Source organism: Chiloscyllium plagiosum, unplaced genomic scaffold, assembly GCF_037043375.1.
Source record: "Chiloscyllium plagiosum isolate Xiang-an unplaced genomic scaffold, Cpla_swu_hap1 HiC_scaffold_27, whole genome shotgun sequence".
Taxonomy (NCBI): domain Eukaryota; kingdom Metazoa; phylum Chordata; class Chondrichthyes; order Orectolobiformes; family Hemiscylliidae; genus Chiloscyllium; species Chiloscyllium plagiosum.
Window position 1 is genome coordinate 73159874 of NW_028270165.1, and position 24605 is coordinate 73184478.

General features: G+C 65.2%; 1 protein-coding gene across 1 annotated transcript in view; it reads left to right on the forward strand.

Annotated features, from left to right (window-relative positions):
• The window catches only part of LOC122548076 (protein NDRG2-like), an 81230-nt gene that overhangs the window by 38196 nt on the left and 18429 nt on the right, over window positions 1-24605 (forward strand). Inside the window, 1 exon segment of the mRNA XM_087975681.1 lies at window positions 20515-20575. Coding sequence (XP_087831807.1) covers window positions 20515-20575 — 61 coding nt within the window.

Below are 24605 nucleotides of genomic sequence, written 5' to 3' on the forward strand. Positions count from 1 at the left end.
AGCACCCACTCCCTCAGCGCTGACCCTCCCACAGCGCCCACTCCCCAGCGCTGACCCTCCCACAGCACACACTCCCACAGCGCTGACCCTCCCACAGCACCCACTCCCTCAGCGCTGACCCTCCCACAGTGCCCACTCCCCAGCGCTGACCCTCCCACAGCACACACTCCCACAGCGCTGACCCTCCCACAGTACCCACTCCCTCAGCGCTGACCCTCCCACAGCGCTGACCCTCCCACAGCGCCCACTCCCTCAGCACTGACCCTCCCACAGTACCCACTCCCTCAGCACTGACCCTCCCACAGTACCCACTCCCTCAGCGCTGACCGTCCCACAGCGCCCACTCCCTCAGCGCTGACCCTCCCACAGCACCCACTCCCCCAGCGCTGACCCTCCCACAGCGCTGACCCTCCCACAGCGCCCGCTCCCACAGCGCTGACCCTCCCACAGCGCCCGCTCCCTCAGCGCTGACCCTCCCACAGTACCCATTCCCTCAGCGCTGACCCTCCCACAGCACCCACTCCCACAGCGCTGACCCTCCCACAGTACCCATTCCCGCAGCGCTGACCCTCCCACAGTACCCATTCCCTCAGCGCTGACCCTCCCACAGCGCTTACCCTCCCACAGCGCCCGCTCCATCAGCGCTGACCCTCCCACAGCACCCACTCCCTCAGCGCTGACCCTCCCACAGCACCCACTCCCTCAGTACTGACCCTCCCACATCACCTGCTCCCTCAGCGCTGACCCTCCAACTGCGCTGACCCTCCCACAGCACCCACTCCCTCAGCGCTGACCCTCCCACAGCGCCCACTCCCTCAGCGCTGACCCTCCCAAAGCGCCCACTCCCACAGCACTGACCCTCCCTCAGCACTGACCCTCCCACAGCACCCACTCCCTCAGCCCTGACCCTCCCACAGCGCCTACTCCCTCAGCGCTGACCCTCCCACAGCGCCCACTCCATCAGCGCTGACCCTCCCACAGCGCCAACTCCCTCAGCGCTGACCCTCCCACAGCACCCACTCCCTCAGCGCTGACCCTCCCACAGCACCCGCTCCCTCAGCACTGACCCTCCGACAGTGCCCACTCCCTCAGCGCTGACCCTCCCACAGCGCCCACTCCCTCAGCGCTGACCCTCCCACAGCACCCACTCCCTCAGCGCTGACCCTCCCACAGCGCCCACTCCCTCAGCGCTGACCCTCCCACAGCGCCCGCTCCCTCAGTGCTGACCCTCCCACAGCGCCCGCTCCCTCAGCGCTGACCCTCCCACAGCGCCCGCTCCCTCAGCACCGACTTCCCACAGCACCCACTCCCTCAGTGCTGACCCTCCCACAGCACCCACTCCCTCAGCGCTGACCCTCCCAAAGCGCTGACTCTCCCACAGCGCCCCCTCCCTCAGCGCTGACCCTCCCTCAGCGCTGACCCTCCCTCAGCGCTGACCCTCCCTCAGCGCTGACCCTCCTACAGCACCCACTGCCTCAGCGCTGACTCTCCCACAGCGCCCGCTCCCTCAGCACTGACCCTCCCACAGCACCCACTCCCTCAGCCCTGACCCTCCCACAGCGCCTACTCCCTCAGCGCTGACCCTCCCACAGCGCCCACTCCATCAGCGCTGACCCTCCCACAGCGCCAACTCCCTCAGCGCTGACCCTCCCACAGCACCCACTCCCTCAGCGCTGACCCTCCCACAGCACCCGCTCCCTCAGCACTGACCCTCCGACAGTGCCCACTCCCTCAGCGCTGACCCTCCCACAGCGCCCACTCCCTCAGCACTGACCCTCCCACAGCACCCACTCCCTCAGCGCTGACCCTCCCACAGCGCCCACTCCCTCAGCGCTGACCCTCCCACAGCGCCCGCTCCCTCAGTGCTGACCCTCCCACAGCGCCCGCTCCCTCAGCGCTGACCCTCCCACAGCGCCCGTTCCCTCAGCACCGACCACCCACAGCGCCCGCTCCCTCAGCGCTGACCCTCCCACAGCGCCCACTCCCTCAGCGCTGACCCTCCCACAGCGCGTCCTCCCTCAGCGCTGACCCTCCCACAGTGCCCACTCCCTCAGCGCTGACCCTCCCACAGCGCGTCCTCCCTCAGCGCTGACCCTCCCACAGCACCCACTCCCTCAGCACTGACCCTCCCACAGCACCCGCTCCCTCAGCGCTGACCCTCCCACAGCGCCCACTCCATCAGCGCTGACCCTCCCACAGCGCCCACTCCCTCAGCGCTGACCCTCCCACAGCACCCGCTACCTCAGCGCTGACTCTCCCACAGCGCCCGCTCCCTCAGCGCTGACCCTCCCACAGCGCCCGCTCCCTCAGCACTGACCATCCCACAGCGCCCGCTCCCTCAGCGCTGACCCTCCCACAGCGCCCACTCCCTCAGCGCTGACACTCCAACAGCGCCCGCTCCCTCAGCGCTGACCCTCCCACAGCGCCCGCTCCCTCAGCGCTGACCCTCCCACAGCGCCCGCTCCCTCAGCACCGACTTCCCACAGCACCCACTCCCTCAGTGCTGACCCTCCCACAGCACCCACTCCCTCAGCGCTGACCCTCCCAAAGCGCTGACTCTCCCACAGCGCCCGCTCCCTCAGCGCTGACCCTCCCTCAGCGCTGACCCTCCCTCAGCACTGACCCTCCCACAGCGCTGACCCTCCCTCAGCACTGACCCTCCCACAGCGCTGACCCTCCCTCAGCACTGACCCTCCCAAAGCGCCGACCCCCCCCACAGCGCCCGCTCCCTCAGCGCTGACCCTCCCACAGCGCCCGCTCCCTCAGCGCTGACCCTCCCACAGCGCCCACTCCCTCAGCGCTGACCCTCCCACAGCGCCCACTCCCTCAGCGCTGACCCTCCCACAGCACCCACCCGCTCAGCACTGACTCTCCCACAGCGCCCGCTCCCTCAGCGCTGACCCTCCCTCAGCGCTGACCCTCCCTCAGCGCTGACCCTCCCACAGCGCCCGTTCCCTCAGCGCTGACTCTCCCACAGCGCCCGCTCCCTCAGCACTGACCCTCCCACAGCGCTGACCCTCCCACAGCGCCCGCTCCCTCAGCGCTGACCCTCCCACAGCGCCCGCTCCCTCAGCGCTGACCCTCCCACAGCGCCCACTCCCTCAGCGCTGACCCTCCCACAGCACCCACTCCCACAGCACTGACCCTCCCTCAGCGCTGACCCTCCCACAGCACCCACTCCCACAGCGCCCACTCCCTCAGCGCTGACCCTCCCACAGCACCCGCTCGCTCAGCGCTGACCCTCCCACAGCACTGACCCTCCCACAGCGCCCACTCCCTCAGCGCTGACCCTCCCACAGCACCCACTCCCTCAGCGCTTACCCTCCCACAGCGCCCACACCCTCAGCGCTGGCCCTCCCTCAGCGCCCGCTCCCTCAGCGCTGACCCACCCACAGCACCCACTCCCTCAGCCCTGACCCTCCCACAGCACCCACTCCCTCAGCACTGACCCTCCCACAGCACCCGCTCCCTCAGCGCTGACCCTCCCACAGCACCCGCTCCCACAGCGCTGACCCTCCTACAGCACCCACTCCCTCAGCACTGACCCTCCCACAGCACCCGCTCCCACAGCGCTGACCCTCCTACAGCACCCGCTCCCTCAGCGCTGACCCTCCCACAGCACCCGCTCCCTCAGCCCTGACCCTCCCACAGCGCCCGCTCCCTCAGCGCTGACCCTCCCACAGCGCTGACCCTCCCTCAGCGCTGACCCTCCCACAGCGCCCACTCCATCAGCGCTGACTCTCCCACAGCACCCGCTCCCTCAGCGCTGACCCTCCCACAGTGCCCGCTCCCTCAGCGCTGACCCTCCCGCAGCGCCCGCTCCCTCAGCGCTGACCCTCCCTCAGCACTGACCCTCCCTCAGCGCTGACCCTCCCACAGCACCCGCTCCCTCAGCGCTGACTCTCCCACAGCGCCCGCTCCCTCAGCGCTGACCCTCCCTCAGCACTGACCCTCCCTCAGCACTGACCCTCCCACAGCGCCCGCTCCCTCAGCGCTGACTCTCCCACAGCGCTGACCCTCCCACAGCGCCCGCTCCCTCAGCGCTGACCCTCCCACAGCGCCCACTCCCTCAACACCGACCCTCCCACAGCACCCACTCCCACAGCACTGACCCTCCCTCAGCGCTGACCCTCCCACAGCGCTGACCCTCCCACAGCACCCACTCCCACAGCACTGACCCTCCCTCAGCGCTGACCCTCCCTCAGCGCTGACCCTCCCACAGCACCCATTCCCACAGCACTGACTCTCCCTCAGCGCTGACCCTCCCACAGCACCCACTCCCTCAGCGCCCACTCCCTCAGTACTGATCCTCCCACATCACCTGCTCCCTCAGAGCTGACCCTCCCACAGCGCCCGCTCGCTCAGCGCTGACCCTCCCACAGCACTGACCCTCCCACAGCGCCCACTCCCTCAGCACTGACCCTCCCACAGCACCCGCTCCCACAGCACTGACCCTCCCACAGCGCCCACTCCCTCAGCACTGACCCTCCCTCAGCACTGACCCTCCCACAGCACCCGCGCCCTCAGCACTGACCCTCCCACAGCACCCACTCCCTCAGCACTGACCCTCCCACAACACCCACTCCCTCAGCGCTGACCCTCCCTCAGCGCTGACCCTCCCACAGCACCCACTCCATCAGCGCTGACCCTCCCACAGCGCCCACTCCCTCAGCGCTGACCCTCCCACAGCGCCCGCTCCCTCAGCGCTGACCCTCCCACAGCGCCCGATCCTTCAGTGCTGACCCTCCCACAGTGCTGACCCTCCAACAGTGCCCGCTCCCTCAGCGCAGACCCTCCCACAGCGCCCGCTCCCTCAGTGCTGACCCTCCCACAGCGCCCACTCCCTCAGCGCTGACCCTCCCACAGCGCCCACTCCCTCAGCGCTGACCCTCCCACAGAGCCCACTCCCTCAGCGCTGACCCTCCCACAGCGCCCACACCCTCAGCGCTGGCCCTCCCACAGCGCCCGCTCCCTCAGCGCTGACCCACCCACAGCACTCACTCCCTCAGCGCTGACCCTCCCACAGCACCCACTCCCTGAGCGCTGACCCTCCGGCAGCACCCACTCCCTCAGCGCTGACCCTCCCACAGCGCTGACCCTCCCACAGCACCCACTCCCACAGCTCTGACCCTCCCTCAGCGCTGACCCACCCACAGCACCCACTCCCTCAGCGCTGACCCTCCCACAGTGCTGACCCTCCCACAGCACCCAGTCCCTCAGCGCTGACCCTCCCACAGCACCCAGTCCCTCAGCACTGACCCTCCCTCAGCGCTGACCCTCCCATAGCACCCACACCCTCAGCGCTGACCCTCCCACAGCACCCACTCCCTCAGCGCTGACCCTCCCTCAGCGCTGACCCTCCCACAGCACCCACTCCCTCAGCGCTGACCCTCCCACAGCACCCAGTCCCTCAGCGCTGACCCTCCCTCAGAGCTGACCCTCCGACAGCACCCAGTCACTCAGCGCTGACCCTCCCACAGCACCCACTCCCTCAGCGCTGACCCTCCCACAGCACCCACTCCCTCAGCGCTGACCCTCCCACAGCGCCCACTCCCTCAGCGTTTACCCTCCCACAGCACCCCCTCCCTCAGCGCTAACCCTCCCTCAGCGCTGACCCTCCCACAGCGCTGACCCTCCCTCAGCGCTGACCCTCCCACAGCGCCCACTCCCTCAGCGCTTACCCTCCCACAGCGCCCACTCCCTCAGCGCTGACCCTCCCACAGCACCCACTCCCTCAGCCCTGACCCTCCCACAGCACCCACTCCCTCAGCACTGACCCTCCCACAGCACCCGCTCCCTCAGCGCTGACCCTCCCACAGCACCCGCTCCCTCAGCGCTGACCCTCCCACAGCACCCGCTCCCACAGCGCTGACCCTCCTACAGCACCCACTCCCTCAGCACTGACCCTCCCACAGCACCCACTCCCTCAGCGCTGACCCTCCCACAGCACCCACTCCCTCAGCACTGACCCTCCCACAGCACCCGCTCTCACAGCGCTGACCCTCCTACAGCACCCACTCCCTCAGCCCTGACCCTCCCACAGCGCGTACTCCCTCAGCGCCGACCCCCCCACAGCGCCCGCTCCCTCAGCACTGACCCTCCCACAGCACCCGCTCTCACAGCGCTGACCCTCCTACAGCACCCACTCCCTCAGCCCTGACCCTCCCACAGCGCGTACTCCCTCAGCGCTGACCCTCCCACAGCGCCCACTCCATCAGCGCTGACTCTCCCACAGCACCCACTCCCTCAGCGCTGACCCTCCCGCAGCGCCCGCTCCCTCAGCGCTGACCCTCCCACAGTGCCCGCTCCCTCAGCGCTGACCCTCCCGCAGCGCCCGCTCCCTCAGCGCTGACCCTCCCACAGCACCCGTTCCCTCAGCACCGACTTCCCACAGCACCCACTCCCTCAGTGCTGACCCTCCCACAGCACCCGCTCCCTCAGCGCTGACTCTCCCACAGCGCCCGCTCCCTCAGCGCTGACCCTCCCTCAGCACTGACCCTCCCTCAGCGCTGACCCTCCCACAGCGCCCACTCCCTCAGCGCTGACCCTCCCACAGCACCCGCTCCCTCAGCGCTGACCCTCCCACAGCGCCCGATCCTTCAGCGCTGACCCTCCCACAGCGCCCGCTCCCTCAGTGCTGACCCTCCCACAGCGCCCACTCCCTCAGCGCTGACCCTCCCACAGCGCCCACTCCCTCAGCGCTGACCCTCCCACAGAGCCCACTCCCTCAGCGCTGACCCTCCCACAGCGCCCACACCCTCAGCGCTGGCCCTCCCACAGCGCCATCTCCCTCAGCGCTGACCCACCCACAGCACTCACTCCCTCAGCGCTGACCCTCCCACAGCACCCACTCCCTGAGCGCTGACCCTCCGGCAGCACCCACTCCCTCAGCGCTGACCCTCCCACAGCGCTGACCCTCCCACAGCACCCACTCCCACAGCTCTGACCATCCCTCAGCGCTGACCCACCCACAGCACCCACTCCCTCAGCGCTGACCCTCCCACAGTGCTGACCCTCCCACAGCACCCAGTCCCTCAGCGCTGACCCTCCCACAGCACCCAGTCCCTCAGCACTGACCCTCCCTCAGCGCTGACCCTCCCATAGCACCCACACCCTCAGCGCTGACCCTCCCACAGCACCCACTCCCTCAGCGCTGACCCTCCCTCAGCGCTGACCCTCCCACAGCACCCAGTCCCTCAGCGCTGACCCTCCCTCAGAGCTGACCCTCCCACAGCACCCAGTCACTCAGCGCTGACCCTCCCACAGCACCCACTCCCTCAGCGCTGACCCTCCCACAGCGCCCACTCCCTCAGCGCTGACCCTCCCACAGCGCCCACTCCCTCAGCGTTTACCCTCCCACAGCACCCCCTCCCTCAGCGCTAACCCTCCCTCAGCGCTGATCCTCCCACAGCGCTGACCCTCCCTCAGCGCTGACCCTCCCACAGCGCCCACTCCCTCAGCGCTTACCCTCCCACAGCGCCCACTCCCTCAGCGCTGACCCTCCCACAGCGCCCACACCCTCAGCGCTGGCCCTCCCTCAGCGCCCGCTCCCTCAGCGCTGACCCACCCACAGCACTCACTCCCTCAGCACTGACCCTCCCACAGCACCCACTCCCTCAGCCCTGACCCTCCCACAGCACCCACTCCCTCAGCGCTGATCCTCCCACAGCGCCCGCTCCCTCAGCGCTGACCCTCCCACAGCACCCACTCCCTCAGCGCTGACCCTCCCACAGCACCCGCTCCCACAGCGCTGACCCTCCTACAGCACCCACTCCCTCAGCACTGACCCTCCCACAGCACCCACTCCCTCAGCACTGACCCTCCCACAGCACCCGCTCTCACAGCGCTGACCCTCCTACAGCACCCACTCCCTCAGCGCCGACCCCCCCACAGCGCCCGCTCCCTCAGCACTGACCCTCCCACAGCACCCGCTCTCACAGCGCTGACCCTCCTACAGCGCGTACTCCCTCAGCACTGACCCTCCCACAGCACCCACTCCCTCAGCCCTGACCCTCCCACAGCGCGTACTCCCTCAGCACTGACTCTCCCACAGCACCCACTCCCTCAGCGCTGACCCTCCCGCAGCGCCCGCTCCCTCAGCGCTGACCCTCCCACAGCGCCCGCTCCCTCAGCGCTGACCCTCCCACAGTGCCCGCTCCCTCAGCGCTGACCCTCCCGCAGCGCCCGCTCCCTCAGCGCTGACCCTCCCACAGCGCCTGCTCCCTCAGCGCTGACCCTCCCACAGCACTGACCCTCCCGCAGCGCCCGCTCCCTCAGCGCTGACCCTCCCACAGTGCCCGCTCCCTCAGCGCTGACCCTCCCGCAGCGCCCGCTCCCTCAGCGCTGACCCTCCCACAGCACCCGTTCCCTCAGCACCGACTTCCCACAGCACCCACTCCCTCAGCGCTGACCCTCCCACAGCGCCCGCTCCCTCAGCGCTGACCCTCCCACAGCACCCGCTCCCTCAGCGCTGACTCTCCCACAGCGCCCGCTCCCTCAGCGCTGACCCTCCCTCAGCACTGACCCTCCCTCAGCGCTGACCCTCCCACAGCGCCCGCTCCCTCAGCGCTGACTCTCCCACAGCGCCCGCTCCCTCAGCGCTGACTCTCCCACAGCGCTGACCCTCCCACAGCGCCCGCTCCCTCAGCGCTGACCCTCCCACAGCGCCCACTCCCTCAACACCGACCCTCCCACAGCACCCACTCCCACAGCACTGACCCTCCCTCAGCGCTGACCCTCCCACAGCGCTGACCCTCCCACAGCACCCACTCCCACAGCACTGACCCTCCCTCAGCGCTGACCCTCCCTCAGCGCTGACCCTCCCACAGCACCCATTCCCACAGCACTGACTCTCCCTCAGCGCTGACCCTCCCACAGCACCCACTCCCTCAGCGCCCACTCCCTCAGTACTGATCCTCCCACATCACCTGCTCCCTCAGAGCTGACCCTCCCACAGCGCCCGCTCGCTCAGCGCTGACCCTCCCACAGCACTGACCCTCCCACAGCGCCCACTCCCTCAGCACTGACCCTCCCACAGCACCCGCTCCCACAGCACTGACCCTCCCACAGCGCCCACTCCCTCAGCACTGACCCTCCCTCAGCACTGACCCTCCCACAGCACCCGCGCCCTCAGCACTGACCCTCCCACAGCACCCACTCCCTCAGCACTGACCCTCCCACAACACCCACTCCCTCAGCGCTGACCCTCCCTCAGCGCTGACCCTCCCACAGCACCCACTCCATCAGCGCTGACCCTCCCTCAGCGCTGACCCTCCCACAGCGCCCACTCCCTCAGCGCTGACCCTCCCACAGCGCCCGCTCCCTCAGCGCTGACCCTCCCACAGCGCCCGATCCTTCAGTGCTGACCCTCCCACAGTGCTGACCCTCCAACAGTGCCCGCTCCCTCAGCGCAGACCCTCCCACAGCGCCCGCTCCCTCAGTGCTGACCCTCCCACAGCGCCCACTCCCTCAGCGCTGACCCTCCCACAGCGCCCACTCCCTCAGCGCTGACCCTCCCACAGAGCCCACTCCCTCAGCGCTGACCCTCCCACAGCGCCCACACCCTCAGCGCTGGCCCTCCCACAGCGCCCGCTCCCTCAGCGCTGACCCACCCACAGCACTCACTCCCTCAGCGCTGACCCTCCCACAGCACCCACTCCCTGAGCGCTGACCCTCCGGCAGCACCCACTCCCTCAGCGCTGACCCTCCCACAGCGCTGACCCTCCCACAGCACCCACTCCCACAGCTCTGACCCTCCCTCAGCGCTGACCCACCCACAGCACCCACTCCCTCAGCGCTGACCCTCCCACAGTGCTGACCCTCCCACAGCACCCAGTCCCTCAGCGCTGACCCTCCCACAGCACCCAGTCCCTCAGCACTGACCCTCCCTCAGCGCTGACCCTCCCATAGCACCCACACCCTCAGCGCTGACCCTCCCACAGCACCCACTCCCTCAGCGCTGACCCTCCCTCAGCGCTGACCCTCCCACAGCACCCACTCCCTCAGCGCTGACCCTCCCACAGCACCCAGTCCCTCAGCGCTGACCCTCCCTCAGAGCTGACCCTCCCACAGCACCCAGTCACTCAGCGCTGACCCTCCCACAGCACCCACTCCCTCAGCGCTGACCCTCCCACAGCACCCACTCCCTCAGCACTGACCCTCCCACAGCGCCCACTCCCTCAGCGTTTACCCTCCCACAGCACCCCCTCCCTCAGCGCTAACCCTCCCTCAGCGCTGACCCTCCCACAGCGCTGACCCTCCCTCAGCGCTGACCCTCCCACAGCGCCCACTCCCTCAGCGCTTACCCTCCCACAGCGCCCACTCCCTCAGCGCTGACCCTCCCACAGCACCCACTCCCTCAGCCCTGACCCTCCCACAGCACCCACTCCCTCAGCACTGACCCTCCCACAGCACCCGCTCCCTCAGCGCTGACCCTCCCACAGCACCCGCTCCCTCAGCGCTGACCCTCCCACAGCACCCGCTCCCTCAGCACTGACCCTCCCACAGCACCCACTCCCTCAGCGCTGACCCTCCCACAGCACCCACTCCCTCAGCACTGACCCTCCCACAGCACCCCCTCCCTCAGCGCTGACCCTCCCTCAGCGCTGACCCTCCCACAGCACCCGCTCCCTCAGCGCTGACCCTCCCACAGCACCCGCTCTCACAGCGCTGACCCTCCTACAGCACCCACTCCCTCAGCCCTGACCCTCCCACAGCGCGTACTCACTCAGCGCCGACCCCCCCACAGCGCCCGCTCCCTCAGCACTGACCCTCCCACAGCACCCGCTCTCACAGCGCTGACCCTCCTACAGCACCCACTCCCTCAGCCCTGACCCTCCCACAGCGCGTACTCCCTCAGCGCTGACCCTCCCACAGCGCCCACTCCATCAGCGCTGACTCTCCCACAGCACCCACTCCCTCAGCGCTGACCCTCCCGCAGCGCCCGCTCCCTCAGCGCTGACCCTCCCACAGTGCCCGCTCCCTCAGCGCTGACCCTCCCGCAGCGCCCGCTCCCTCAGCGCTGACCCTCCCACAGCACCCGTTCCCTCAGCACCGACTTCCCACAGCACCCACTCCCTCAGTGCTGACCCTCCCACAGCACCCGCTCCCTCAGCGCTGACTCTCCCACAGCGCCCGCTCCCTCAGCGCTGACCCTCCCTCAGCACTGACCCTCCCTCAGCGCTGACCCTCCCACAGCGCCCGCTCCCTCAGCGCTGACTCTCCCACAGCGCCCGCTCCCTCAGCGCTGACTCTCCCACAGCGCTGACCCTCCCACAGCGCCCGCTCCCTCAGCGCTGACCCTCCCACAGCGCCCACTCCCTCAGCGCTGACCCTCCCACAGCACCCATTCCCACAGCACTGACTCTCCCTCAGCGCTGACCCTCCCACAGCACCCACTCCCTCAGCGCCCACTCCCTCAGTACTGATCCTCCCACATCACCTGCTCCCTCAGAGCTGACCCTCCCACAGCGCCCGCTCGCTCAGCGCTGACCCTCCCACAGCACTGACCCTCCCACAGCGCCCACTCCCTCAGCACTGACCCTCCCACAGCACCCGCTCCCACAGCACTGACCCTCCCACAGCGCCCACTCCCTCAGCACTGACCCTCCCTCAGCACTGACCCTCCCACAGCACCCGCGCCCTCAGCACTGACCCTCCCACAGCACCCACTCCCTCAGCACTGACCCTCCCACAACACCCACTCCCTCAGCGCTGACCCTCCCTCAGCGCTGACCCTCCCACAGCACCCACTCCATCAGCGCTGACCCTCCCTCAGCGCTGACCCTCCCACAGCGCCCACTCCCTCAGCGCTGACCCTCCCACAGCACCCGCTCCCTCAGCGCTGACCCTCCCACAGCGCCCGATCCTTCAGTGCTGACCCTCCCACAGTGCTGACCCTCCAACAGTGCCCGCTCCCTCAGCGCAGACCCTCCCACAGCGCCCGCTCCCTCAGTGCTGACCCTCCCACAGCGCCCACTCCCTCAGCGCTGACCCTCCCACAGCGCCCACTCCCTCAGCGCTGACCCTCCCACAGAGCCCACTCCCTCAGCGCTGACCCTCCCACAGCGCCCACACCCTCAGCGCTGGCCCTCCCACAGCGCCATCTCCCTCAGCGCTGACCCACCCACAGCACTCACTCCCTCAGCGCTGACCCTCCCACAGCACCCACTCCCTGAGCGCTGACCCTCCGGCAGCACCCACTCCCTCAGCGCTGACCCTCCCACAGCGCTGACCCTCCCACAGCACCCACTCCCACAGCTCTGACCATCCCTCAGCGCTGACCCACCCACAGCACCCACTCCCTCAGCGCTGACCCTCCCACAGTGCTGACCCTCCCACAGCACCCAGTCCCTCAGCGCTGACCCTCCCACAGCACCCAGTCCCTCAGCACTGACCCTCCCTCAGCGCTGACCCTCCCATAGCACCCACACCCTCAGCGCTGACCCTCCCACAGCACCCACTCCCTCAGCGCTGACCCTCCCTCAGCGCTGACCCTCCCACAGCACCCACTCCCTCAGCGCTGACCCTCCCACAGCACCCAGTCCCTCAGCGCTGACCCTCCCTCAGAGCTGACCCTCCCACAGCACCCAGTCACTCAGCGCTGACCCTCCCACAGCACCCACTCCCTCAGCGCTGACCCTCCCACAGCGCCCACTCCCTCAGCGCTGACCCTCCCACAGCGCCCACTCCCTCAGCGTTTACCCTCCCACAGCACCCCCTCCCTCAGCGCTAACCCTCCCTCAGCGCTGACCCTCCCACAGCGCTGACCCTCCCTCAGCGCTGACCCTCCCACAGCGCCCACTCCCTCAGCGCTGACCCTCCCACAGCGCCCACACCCTCAGCGCTGGCCCTCCCTAAGCGCCCGCTCCCTCAGCGCTGACCCACCCACAGCACTCACTCCCTCAGCACTGACCCTCCCACAGCACCCACTCCCTCAGCCCTGACCCTCCCACAGCACCCACTCCCTCAGCGCTGATCCTCCCACAGCGCCCGCTCCCTCAGCGCTGACCCTCCCACAGCACCCACTCCCTCAGCGCTGACCCTCCCACAGCGTCCACTCCCTCAGCGCTGACCCTCCCACAGCACCCGCTCCCTCAGCGCTGACCCTCCCACAGCACCCACTCCCTCAGCGCTGACCCTCCCACAGCACCCGCTCCCACAGCGCTGACCCTCCTACAGCACCCACTCCCTCAGCACTGACCCTCCCACAGCACCCACTCCCTCAGCACTGACCCTCCCACAGCACCCGCTCTCACAGCGCTGACCCTCCTACAGCACCCACTCCCTCAGCCCTGACCCTCCCACAGCGCGTACTCCCTCAGCGCCGACCCCCCCACAGCGCCCGCTCCCTCAGCACTGACCCTCCCACAGCACCCGCTCTCACAGCGCTGACCCTCCCACAGCGCCCGCTCCCTCAGCACTGACTCTCCCACAGCACCCACTCCCTCAGCGCTGACCCTCCCGCAGCGCCCGCTCCCTCAGCGCTGACCCTCCCACAGCGCCCGCTCCCTCAGCGCTGACCCTCCCGCAGCGCCCGCTCCCTCAGCGCTGACCCTCCCACAGCACCCGTTCCCTCAGCACCGACTTCCCACAGCACCCACTCCCTCAGTGCTGACCCTCCCACAGCACCCGCTCCCTCAGCGCTGTCTCTCCCACAGCGCCCGCTCCCTCAGCGCTGACCCTCCCTCAGCACTGACCCTCCCTCAGCGCTGACCCTCCCACAGCGCCCGCTCCCTCAGCGCTGACCCTCCCACAGCGCCCGCTCCCTCAGCGCTGACTCTCCCACAGCGCTGACCCTCCCACAGCGCCCGCTCCCTCAGCGCTGACCCTCCCACAGCGCCCACTCCCTCAGCGCTGACCCTCCCACAGCACCCACTCCCACAGCACTGACCCTCCCTCAGCGCTGACCCTCCCACAGCGCTGACCCTCCCACAGCACCCGCTCCCTCAGCGCTGACCCTCCCACAGCACCCATTCCCACAGCACTGACTCTCCCTCAGCGCTGACCCTCCCACAGCACCCACTCCCTCAGCGCCCACTCCCTCAGTACTGATCCTCCCACATCACCTGCTCCCTCAGAGCTGACCCTCCCACAGCGCCCGCTCGCTCAGCGCTGACCCTCCCACAGCACTGACCCTCCCACAGCGCCCACTCCCTCAGCACTGACCCTCCCACAGCACCCGCTCCCACAGCACTGACCCTCCCACAGCGCCCACTCCCTCAGCACTGACCCTCCCTCAGCACTGACCCTCCCACAGCACCCGCGCCCTCAGCACTGACCCTCCCACAGCACCCACTCCCTCAGCACTGACCCTCCCACAACACCCACTCCCTCAGCGCTGACCCTCCCTCAGCGCTGACTCTCCCACAGCACCCACTCCATCAGCGCTGACCCTCCCTCAGCGCTGACCCTCCCACAGCGCCCACTCCCTCAGCGCTGACCCTCCCACAGCGCCCGCTCCCTCAGCGCTGACCCTCCCACAGCACCCGATCCTTCAGTGCTGACCCTCCCACAGTGCTGACCCTCCAACAGTGCCCGCTCCCTCAGCGCAGACCCTCCCACAGCGCCCGCTCCCTCAGTGCTGACCCTCCCACAGCGCCCACTCCCTCAGCGCTGACCCTCCCACAGCGCCCACTCCCTCAGCGCTGACCCTCCCACAGAGCCCACTCCCTCAGCGCTGACCCTCCCACAGCGCCCACACCCTCAGCGCTGGCCCTCCCACAGCGCCCGCTCCCTCAGCGCTGACCCACCCACAGCACTCACTCCCTCAGCGCTGACCCTCCCACAGCACCCACTCCCTGAGCGCTGACCCTCCGGCAGCACCCACTCCCTCAGCGCTGACCCTCCCACAGCTCTGACCCTCCCTCAGCGCTGACCCACCCACAGCACCCACTCCCTCAGCGCTGACCCTCCCACAGTGCTGACCCTCCCACAGCACCCAGTCCCTCAGCGCTGACCCTCCCACAGCACCCAGTCCCTCAGCACTGACCCTCCCTCAGCGCTGACCCTCCCATAGCACCCACACCCTCAGCGCTGACCCTCCCACAGCACCCACTCCCTCAGCGCTGACCCTCCCTCAGCGCTGACCCTCCCACAGCACCCACTCCCTCAGCGCTGACCCTCCCACAGCACCCAGTCCCTCAGCGCTGACCCTCCCACAGCGCCCACTCCCTCAGCGTTTACCCTCCCACAGCACCCCCTCCCTCAGCGCTAACCCTCCCTCAGCGCTGACCCTCCCACAGCGCTGACCCTCCCTCAGCGCTGACCCTCCCACAGCGCCCACTCCCTCAGCGTTTACCCTCCCACAGCACCCCCTCCCTCAGCGCTGACCCTCCCACAGCACCCACTCCCTCAGCGCTGACCCTCCCACAGCACCCACTCCCTCAGCACTGACCCTCCCTCAGCGCTGACCCTGCCACAGTGCCCGCTCCCTCAGCGCAGACCATCCCACAGCACACACTCCCTCAGCGCAGACCCTCCCACAGCATCCGCTCCCTCAGCACTGACCCACCACATCACCCACTCCCTCAGCGCTGACCCTCCCACAGCACACACTCCCTCAGCGCAGACCCTCCCACAGCACCCGCTCCCACAGCACTGACCCTCCCACATCACCCACTCCCTCAGCGCTGACCCTCCCACAGCACTGACCCTCCCACAGCGCCCGCTCTCTCAGCACTGACCCTCCCACATCACCCACTCCCTCAGCACTGACCCTCCCACAGCACCCTCTCCCTCAGCACTGACCCTCCCACATCACCCACTCCCTCAGCACTGACCCTCCCACAGCGCCCACTCCCACAGCACTGACCCTCCCACAGCGCCCACACCCTCAGCGCTGGCCCTCCCACAGCGCCATCTCCCTCAGCGCTGACCCACCCACAGCACTCACTCCCTCAGCGCTGACCCTCCCACAGCACCCACTCCCTGAGCGCTGACCCTCCGGCAGCACCCACTCCCTCAGCGCTGACCCTCCCACAGCGCTGACCCTCCCACAGCACCCACTCCCACAGCTCTGACCATCCCTCAGCGCTGACCCACCCACAGCACCCACTCCCTCAGCGCTGACCCTCCCACAGTGCTGACCCTCCCACAGCACCCAGTCCCTCAGCGCTGACCCTCCCACAGCACCCAGTCCCTCAGCACTGACCCTCCCTCAGCGCTGACCCTCCCATAGCACCCACACCCTCAGCGCTGACCCTCCCACAGCACCCACTCCCTCAGCGCTGACCCTCCCACAGCACCCAGTCCCTCAGCGCTGACCCTCCCTCAGAGCTGACCCTCCCACAGCACCCAGTCACTCAGCGCTGACCCTCCCACAGCACCCACTCCCTCAGCGCTGACCCTCCCACAGCGCCCACTCCCTCAGCGCTGACCCTCCCACAGCGCCCACTCCCTCAGCGTTTACCCTCCCACAGCACCCCCTCCCTCAGCGCTAACCCTCCCTCAGCGCTGACCCTCCCACAGCGCTGACCCTCCCTCAGCGCTGACCCTCCCACAGCGCCCACTCCCTCAGCGCTTACCCTCCCACAGCGCCCACTCCCTCAGCGCTGACCCTCCCACAGCGCCCACACCCTCAGCGCTGGCCCTCCCTCAGCGCCCGCTCCCTCAGCGCTGACCCACCCACAGCACTCACTCCCTCAGCACTGACCCTCCCACAGCACCCACTCCCTCAGCCCTGACCCTCCCACAGCACCCACTCCCTCAGCGCTGATCCTCCCACAGCGCCCGCTCCCTCAGCGCTGACCCTCCCACAGCACCCACTCCCTCAGCGCTGACCCTCCCACAGCGTCCACTCCCTCAGCGCTGACCCTCCCACAGCACCCACTCCCTCAGCACTGACCCTCCCACAGCACCCGCTCTCACAGCGCTGACCCTCCTACAGCACCCACTCCCTCAGCCCTGACCCTCCCACAGCGCGTACTCCCTCAGCGCCGACCCCCCCACAGCGCCCGCTCCCTCAGCACTGACCCTCCCACAGCACCCGCTCTCACAGCGCTGACCCTCCTACAGCACCCACTCCCTCAGCCCTGACCCTCCCACAGCGCGTACTCCCTCAGCGCTGACCCTCCCACAGCGCCCACTCCATCAGCGCTGACTCTCCCACAGCACCCACTCCCTCAGCGCTGACCCTCCCGCAGCGCCCGCTCCCTCAGCGCTGACCCTCCCACAGCGCCCGCTCCCTCAGCGCTGACCCTCCCACAGTGCCCGCTCCCTCAGCGCTGACCCTCCCGCAGCGCCCGCTCCCTCAGCGCTGACCCTCCCACAGCACCCGTTCCCTCAGCACCGACTTCCCACAGCACCCACTCCCTCAGTGCTGACCCTCCCACAGCACCCGCTCCCTCAGCGCTGTCTCTCCCACAGCGCCCGCTCCCTCAGCGCTGACCCTCCCTCAGCACTGACCCTCCCTCAGCGCTGACCCTCCCACAGCGCCCGCTCCCTCAGCGCTGACTCTCCCACAGCGCCCGCTCCCTCAGCGCTGACCCTCCCTCAGCACTGACCCTCCCTCAGTGCTGACCCTCCCACAGCGCCCGCTCCCTCAGCGCTGACCCTCCCACAGCGCCCACTCCCTCAGCGCTGACCCTCCCACAGCACCCACTCCCACAGCACTGACCCTCCCTCAGCGCTGACCCTCCCACAGCGCTGACCCTCCCACAGCACCCGCTCCCTCAGCGCTGACCCTCCCACAGCACCCATTCCCACAGCACTGACTCTCCCTCAGCGCTGACCCTCCCACAGCACCCACTCCCTCAGCGCCCACTCCCTCAGTACTGATCCTCCCACATCACCTGCTCCCTCAGAGCTGACCCTCCCACAGCGCCCGCTCGCTCAGCGCTGACCCTCCCACAGCACTGACCCTCCCACAGCGCCCACTCCCTCAGCACTGACCCTCCCACAGCACCCGCTCCCACAGCACTGACCCTCCCACAGCGCCCACTCCCTCAGCACTGACCCTCCCTCAGCACTGACCCTCCCACAGCACCCGCGCCCTCAGCACTGACCCTCCCACAGCACCCACTCCCTCAGCACTGACCCTCCCACAACACCCACTCCCTCAGCGCTGACCCTCCCTCAGCGCTGACCCTCCCACAGCACCCACTCCATCAGCGCTGACCCTCCCTCAGCGCTGACCCTCCCACAGCGCCCACTCCCTCAGCGCTGACCCTCCCACAGCGCCCGCTCCCTCAGCGCTGACCCTCCCACAGCACCCGATCCTTCAGTGCTGACCCTCCCACAGTGCTGACCCTCCAACAGTGCCCGCTCCCTCAGCGCAGACCCTCCCACAGCGCCCGCTCCCTCAGTGCTGACCCTCCCACAGCGCCCACTCCCTCAGCGCTGACCCTCCCACAGCGCCCACTCCCTCAGCGCTGACCCTCCCACAGAGCCCACTCCCTCAGCGCTGACCCTCCCACAGCGCCCACACCCTCAGCGCTGGCCCTCCCACAGCGCCCGCTCCCTCAGCGCTGACCCACCCACAGCACTCACTCCCTCAGCGCTGACCCTCCCACAGCACCCACTCCCTGAGCGCTGACCCTCCGGCAGCACCCACTCCCTCAGCGCTGACCCTCCCACAGCGCTGACCCACCCACAGCACCCACTCCCTCAGCGCTGACCCTCCCACAGTGCTGACCCTCCCACAGCACCCAGTCCCTCAGCGCTGACCCTCCCACAGCACCCAGTCCCTCAGCACTGACCCTCCCTCAGCGCTGACCCTCCCATAGCACCCACACCCTCAGCGCTGACCCTCCCACAGCACCCACTCCCTCAGCGCTGACCCTCCCTCAGCGCTGACCCTCCCACAGCACCCACTCCCTCAGCGCTGACCCTCCCACAGCACCCAGTCCCTCAGCGCTGACCCTCCCACAGCGCCCACTCCCTCAGCGTTTACCCTCCCACAGCACCCCCTCCCTCAGCGCTAACCCTCCCTCAGCGCTGACCCTCCCACAGCGCTGACCCTCCCTCAGCGCTGACCCTCCCACAGCGCCCACTCCCTCAGCGTTTACCCTCCCACAGCACCCCCTCCCTCAGCGCTGACCCTCCCACAGCACCCACTCCCTCAGCGCTGACCCTCCCACAGCACCCACTCCCTCAGCACTGACCCTCCCTCAGCGCTGACCCTGCCACAGTGCCCGCTCCCTCAGCGCAGACCATCCCACAGCACACACTCCCTCAGCGCAGACCCTCCCACAGCATCCGCTCCCTCAGCACTGACCCACCACATCACCCACTCCCTCAGCGCTGACCCTCCCACAGCACACACTCCCTCAGCGCAGACCCTCCCACAGCACCCGCTCCCACAGCACTGACCCTCCCACATCACCCACTCCCTCAGCGCTGACCCTCCCACAGCACTGACCCTCCCACAGCGCCCGCTCTCTCAGCACTGACCCTCCCACATCACCCACTCCCTCAGCACTGACCCTCCCACAGCACCCTCTCCCTCAGCACTGACCCTCCCACATCACCCACTCCCTCAGCACTGACCCTCCCACAGCGCCCACTCCCACAGCACTGACCCTCCCACAGCACCCACTCCCTCAGCGCTGACCCTCCCACAGCACCCGCTCCCACAGCACTGACCCTCCCACATCACCCACTCCCTCAGCGCTGACCCTCCCACAGCACTGACCCTCCCACAGCGCCCGCTCTCTCAGCACTGACCCTCCCACATCACCCACTCCCTCAGCACTGACCCTCCCACAGCACCCTCTCCCTCAGCACTGACCCTCCCACATCACCCACTCCCTCAGCACTGACCCTCCCACAGCACCCTCTCCCTCAGCACTCTCCACCTCACTATCACATTCTCTGCCTCTCACATTCCGTCTCTGTCTCACACACGTTCTCTCTCTCTCACACTCTGTCTCGTTCTCACTGTCTGTCTCTCTCTCTCTCTCTCTCTCTCTCTCTATCACACTCTCCATCTCTCCCTTTATCACACAGACACCGACTCTCACACACACTCTCCATCTCTCTCTTTCACACTCCCTCTCTCTCTCAGTCTTGGTCTCTCTCTCCCACTCTCTCTCTCTCTCACACTCTCTCTCTCTCTCTCTCACACTCTCTCTCTCTCTCACACACACACACACTCTCTCTCAGTCTTGGTCTCTCTCTCTCTCACACTCTCTCTCACACTCTCTCTCTCTCTCACACACACACACACACACACACTCTCTCTCTCAGTCTTGGTCTCTCTCTCTCTCACACACTCTCTCTCTCTCTCTCTCACACTCTCTCTCTCAGTCTTGGTCTCTCTCTCTCTCACACACTCTCTCTCTCTCTCTCACACTCTCTCTCTCACACACACACACACTCTCTCTTTCAATCTTGGTCTCACTCTCTCTCACTCTCTCTCTCTCTGCCTCTCTTTCTCTCTCTCTCACACACTCTCTCTCTCACACACACACACACACACACACTCTCTCTCTCAATCTTGGTCTCACTCTCTCTCTCTCTCTCTGCCTCTCTTTCTCTCTCTCTCACACGCTCTCGATCTCTCTCTGTCCGTTGCAGTTTCCGAAGCATCATTGGAGTGGGAGCTGGTGCTGGGGCGTACATCCTTGCAAAGTTTGCTGTAAGTTTGAATGCACACAGCATACGAATATACACTTGACATCCTCGGGATAAACAGGACATTCAGGTCAAGATCACTGCAGATCCCGGGCAACGTCACCTCCATCATAACCCTCCTTAACCCCCTCCGTCCCTGTTTAATATTTTATATCCTCCGTCGGGACACTCCTTAACCCCCTCCGTCCCTGTTTAATATTTTATATCCCCCGTCAGGACCCTCCTTAACCCCCTCCGTCCCTGTTTAATATTTTATATCCTCCGTCAGGACCCTCCTTAACCCCCTCCGTCCCTGTTTAATATTTTATATCCCCCGTCAGGACCCTCCTTAACCCCCTCCGTCCCTGTTTAATATTTTATATCCCCCGTCAGGACCCTCCTTAACCCCCTCCGTCCCTGTTTAATATTTTATATCCTCCGTCAGGACCCTCCTTAACCCCCTCCGTCCCTGTTTAATATTTTATATCCCCCGTCGGGACCCTCCTTAACCCCCTCCGTCCCTGTTTAATATTTTATATCCTCAGTCAGGACCCTCCTTAACCCCCTCTGTCCCTGTTTAATATTTTATATTCCCCGTCAGGACCATCCTTAACCCCCTCCGTCCCTGTTTAATATTTTATATCCCCCGTCGGGACCCTCCTTAACCCCCTCCGTCCCTGTTTAATATTTTATATCCTCCGTCAGGACCCTCCTTAACCCCCTCCGTCCCTGTTTAATATTTTATATCCCCCGTCAGGACCCTCCTTAACCCCCTCCGTCCCTGTTTAATATTTTATATCCTCCGTCAGGACCCTCCTTAACCCCCTCCGTCCCTGTTTAATATTTTATATTCCCCGTCAGGACCATCCTTAACCCCCTCCGTCCCTGTTTAATATTTTATATCCCCCGTCAGGACCCTCCTTAACCCCCTCCGTCCCTGTTTAATATTTTATATCCTCCGTCAGGACCCTCCTTAACCCCCTCCGTCCCTGTTTAATATTTTATATCCTCAGTCAGGACCCTCCTTAACCCCCTCCGTCCCTGTTTAATATTTTATATCCCCGTCAGGACCCTCCTTAACCCCCTCCGTCCCTGTTTAATATTTTATATCCCCCGTCAGGACCCTCCTTAACCCCCTCCGTCCCTGTTTAATATTTTATATCCCCCGTCGGGACCCTCCTTAACCCCCTCCGTCCCTGTTTAATATTTTATATCCCCCGTCAGGACACTCCTTAACCCCCTCCGTCCCTGTTTAATATTTTATATACCCGTCAGGACCCTCCTTAACCCCCTCCGTCCCTGTTTAATATTTTATATCCCCCGTCAGGACCCTCCTTAACCCCCTCCGTCCCTGTTTAATATTTTATATCCTCTGTCGGGACCCTCCTTAACCCCCTCCGTCCCTGTTTAATATTTTATATCCCCCGTCAGGACCCTCCTTAACCCCATCCGTCCCTGTTTAATATTTTATATCCCCCGTCAGGACCCAACTTAACCCACTCCGTCCCTGTTTAATATTTTATATCCTCTGTCAGGACCCTCCTTAACCCCCTCCGTCCCTGTTTAATATTTTATATTCCCCGTCGGGACCCTCCTTAACCCCCTCAGTCCCTGTTTAATATTTTATATTCCCCGTCAGGACCCACCTTAACCCCCTCCGTCCCTGTTTAATATTTTATATCCCCCGTCAGGACCCTCCTTAACCCCCTCCGTCCCTGTTTAATATTTTATATCCCCCGTCAGGACCCTCCTTAACCCCCTCCGTCCCTGTTTAATATTTTATATCCCCGTCAGGACCCTCCTTAACCCCCTCCGTCCCTGTTTAATATTTTATATCCCCCGTCAGGACCCTCCCTAACCACCTCCGTCCCTGTTTAATATTTTATATCCTCCGTCAGGACACTCCTTAACCCCCTCCGTCCCTGTTTAATATTTTATATCCTCCGTCAGGACCCTCCTTAACCCCCTCCGTCCCTGTTTAATATTTTATATCCCCCGTCAGGACCCACCTTAACCCCCTCCGTCCCTGTTTAATATTTTATATCCCCGTCAGGACCCTCCTTAACCCCCACCGTCCCTGTTTAATATTTTATATCCACCGTCGGGACCCTCCTTAACCCCCTCCGTCCCTGTTTAATATTTTATATCCCCGTCGGGACCCTCCTTAACCCCCTCCGTCCCTGTTTAATATTTTATATCCCCCGTCAGGACCCTCCTTAACCCCCTCCGTCCCTGTTTAATATTTTATATCCCCCGTCAGGACCCTCCTTAACCCCCTCCGTCCCTGTTTAATATTTTATATCCCCCGTCAGGACCGTCCTTAATCCCCTCCGTCCCTGTTTAATATTTTATATCCCCCGTCAGGACCCTCCTTAACCCCCTCCGTCCCTGTTTAATATTTTATATCCCCCGTCAGGACCCTCCTTAACCCCCTCCGTCCCTGTTTAATATTTTATATCCCCGTCAGGACCTCCTTAACCCCCACCGTCCCTGTTTAATATTTTATATCCCCCGTCAGGACCCTCCTTAACCCCCTCCGTCCCTGTTTAATATTTTATATCCCCCGTCAGGACCCTCCTTAATCCCCTCCGTCCCTGTTTAATATTTTATATCCCCCGTCAGGACCCTCCTTAATCCCCTCCGTCCCTGTTTAATATTTTATATCCCCCGTCAGGACCCTCCTTAATCCCCTCCGTCCCTGTTTAATATTTTATATCCCCCGTCGGGACCCTCCTTAACCCCCTCCGTCCCTGTTTAATATTTTATATCCCCCGTCAGGACCCTCCTTAACCCCCTCCGTCCCTGTTTAATATTTTATATCCCCCGTCAGGACCCTCCTGAACCCCCTCCGTCCCTGTTTAATATTTTATATCCTCCGTCAGGACCCTCCTTAACCCCCTCCGTCCCTGTTTAATATTTTATATCCCCCGTCAGGACCCTCCTTAATCCCCTCCGTCCCTGTTTAATATTTTATATCCTCCGTCAGGACCCTCCTTAACCCCCTCCGTCCCTGTTTAATATTTTATATCCTCCGTCAGGACCCTCCTTAACCCCCTCCGTCCCTGTTTAATATTTTATATCCCCCGTCGGGACCCTCCTTAACCCCCTCCGTCCCTGTTTAATATTTTATATCCCCCGTCAGGACCCTCCTTAACACCCTCCGTCCCTGTTTAATATTTTATATCCTCCGTCAGGACACTCCTTAACCCCCTCCGTCCCTGTTTAATATTTTATATCCTCCGTCAGGACCCTCCTTAATCCCCTCCGTCCCTGTTTAATATTTTATATCCCCCGTCAGGACCCTCCTTAATCCCCTCCGTCCCTGTTTAATATTTTATATCCCCCGTCAGGACCCTCCTTAACCCCCTCCGTCCCTGTTTAATATTTTATATCCCCCGTCAGGACCCTCCTTAACCCCCTCCGTCCCTGTTTAATATTTTATATCCCCCGTCAGGACCCTCCTTAATCCCCTCCGTCCCTGTTTAATATTTTATATCCCCCGTCAGGACCCTCCTTAACCCCCTCCGTCCCTGTTTAATATTTTATATCCCCCGTCAGGACCCTCCTTAACCCCCTCCGTCCCTGTTTAATATTTTATATCCCCGTCAGGACCCTCCTTAACCCCCACCGTCCCTGTTTAATATTTTATATCCCCCGTCAGGACCCTCCTTAACCCCCTCCGTCCCTGTTTAATATTTTATATCCCCCGTCAGGACCCTCCTTAATCCCCTCCGTCCCTGTTTAATATTTTATATCCCCCGTCAGGACCCTCCTTAATCCCCTCCGTCCCTGTTTAATATTTTATATCCCCCGTCAGGACCCTCCTTAATCCCCTCCGTCCCTGTTTAATATTTTATATCCCCCGTCGGGACCCTCCTTAACCCCCTCCGTCCCTGTTTAATATTTTATATCCCCCGTCAGGACCCTCCTTAACCCCCTCCGTCCCTGTTTAATATTTTATATCCCCCGTCAGGACCCTCCTGAACCCCCTCCGTCCCTGTTTAATATTTTATATCCTCCGTCAGGACCCTCCTTAACCCCCTCCGTCCCTGTTT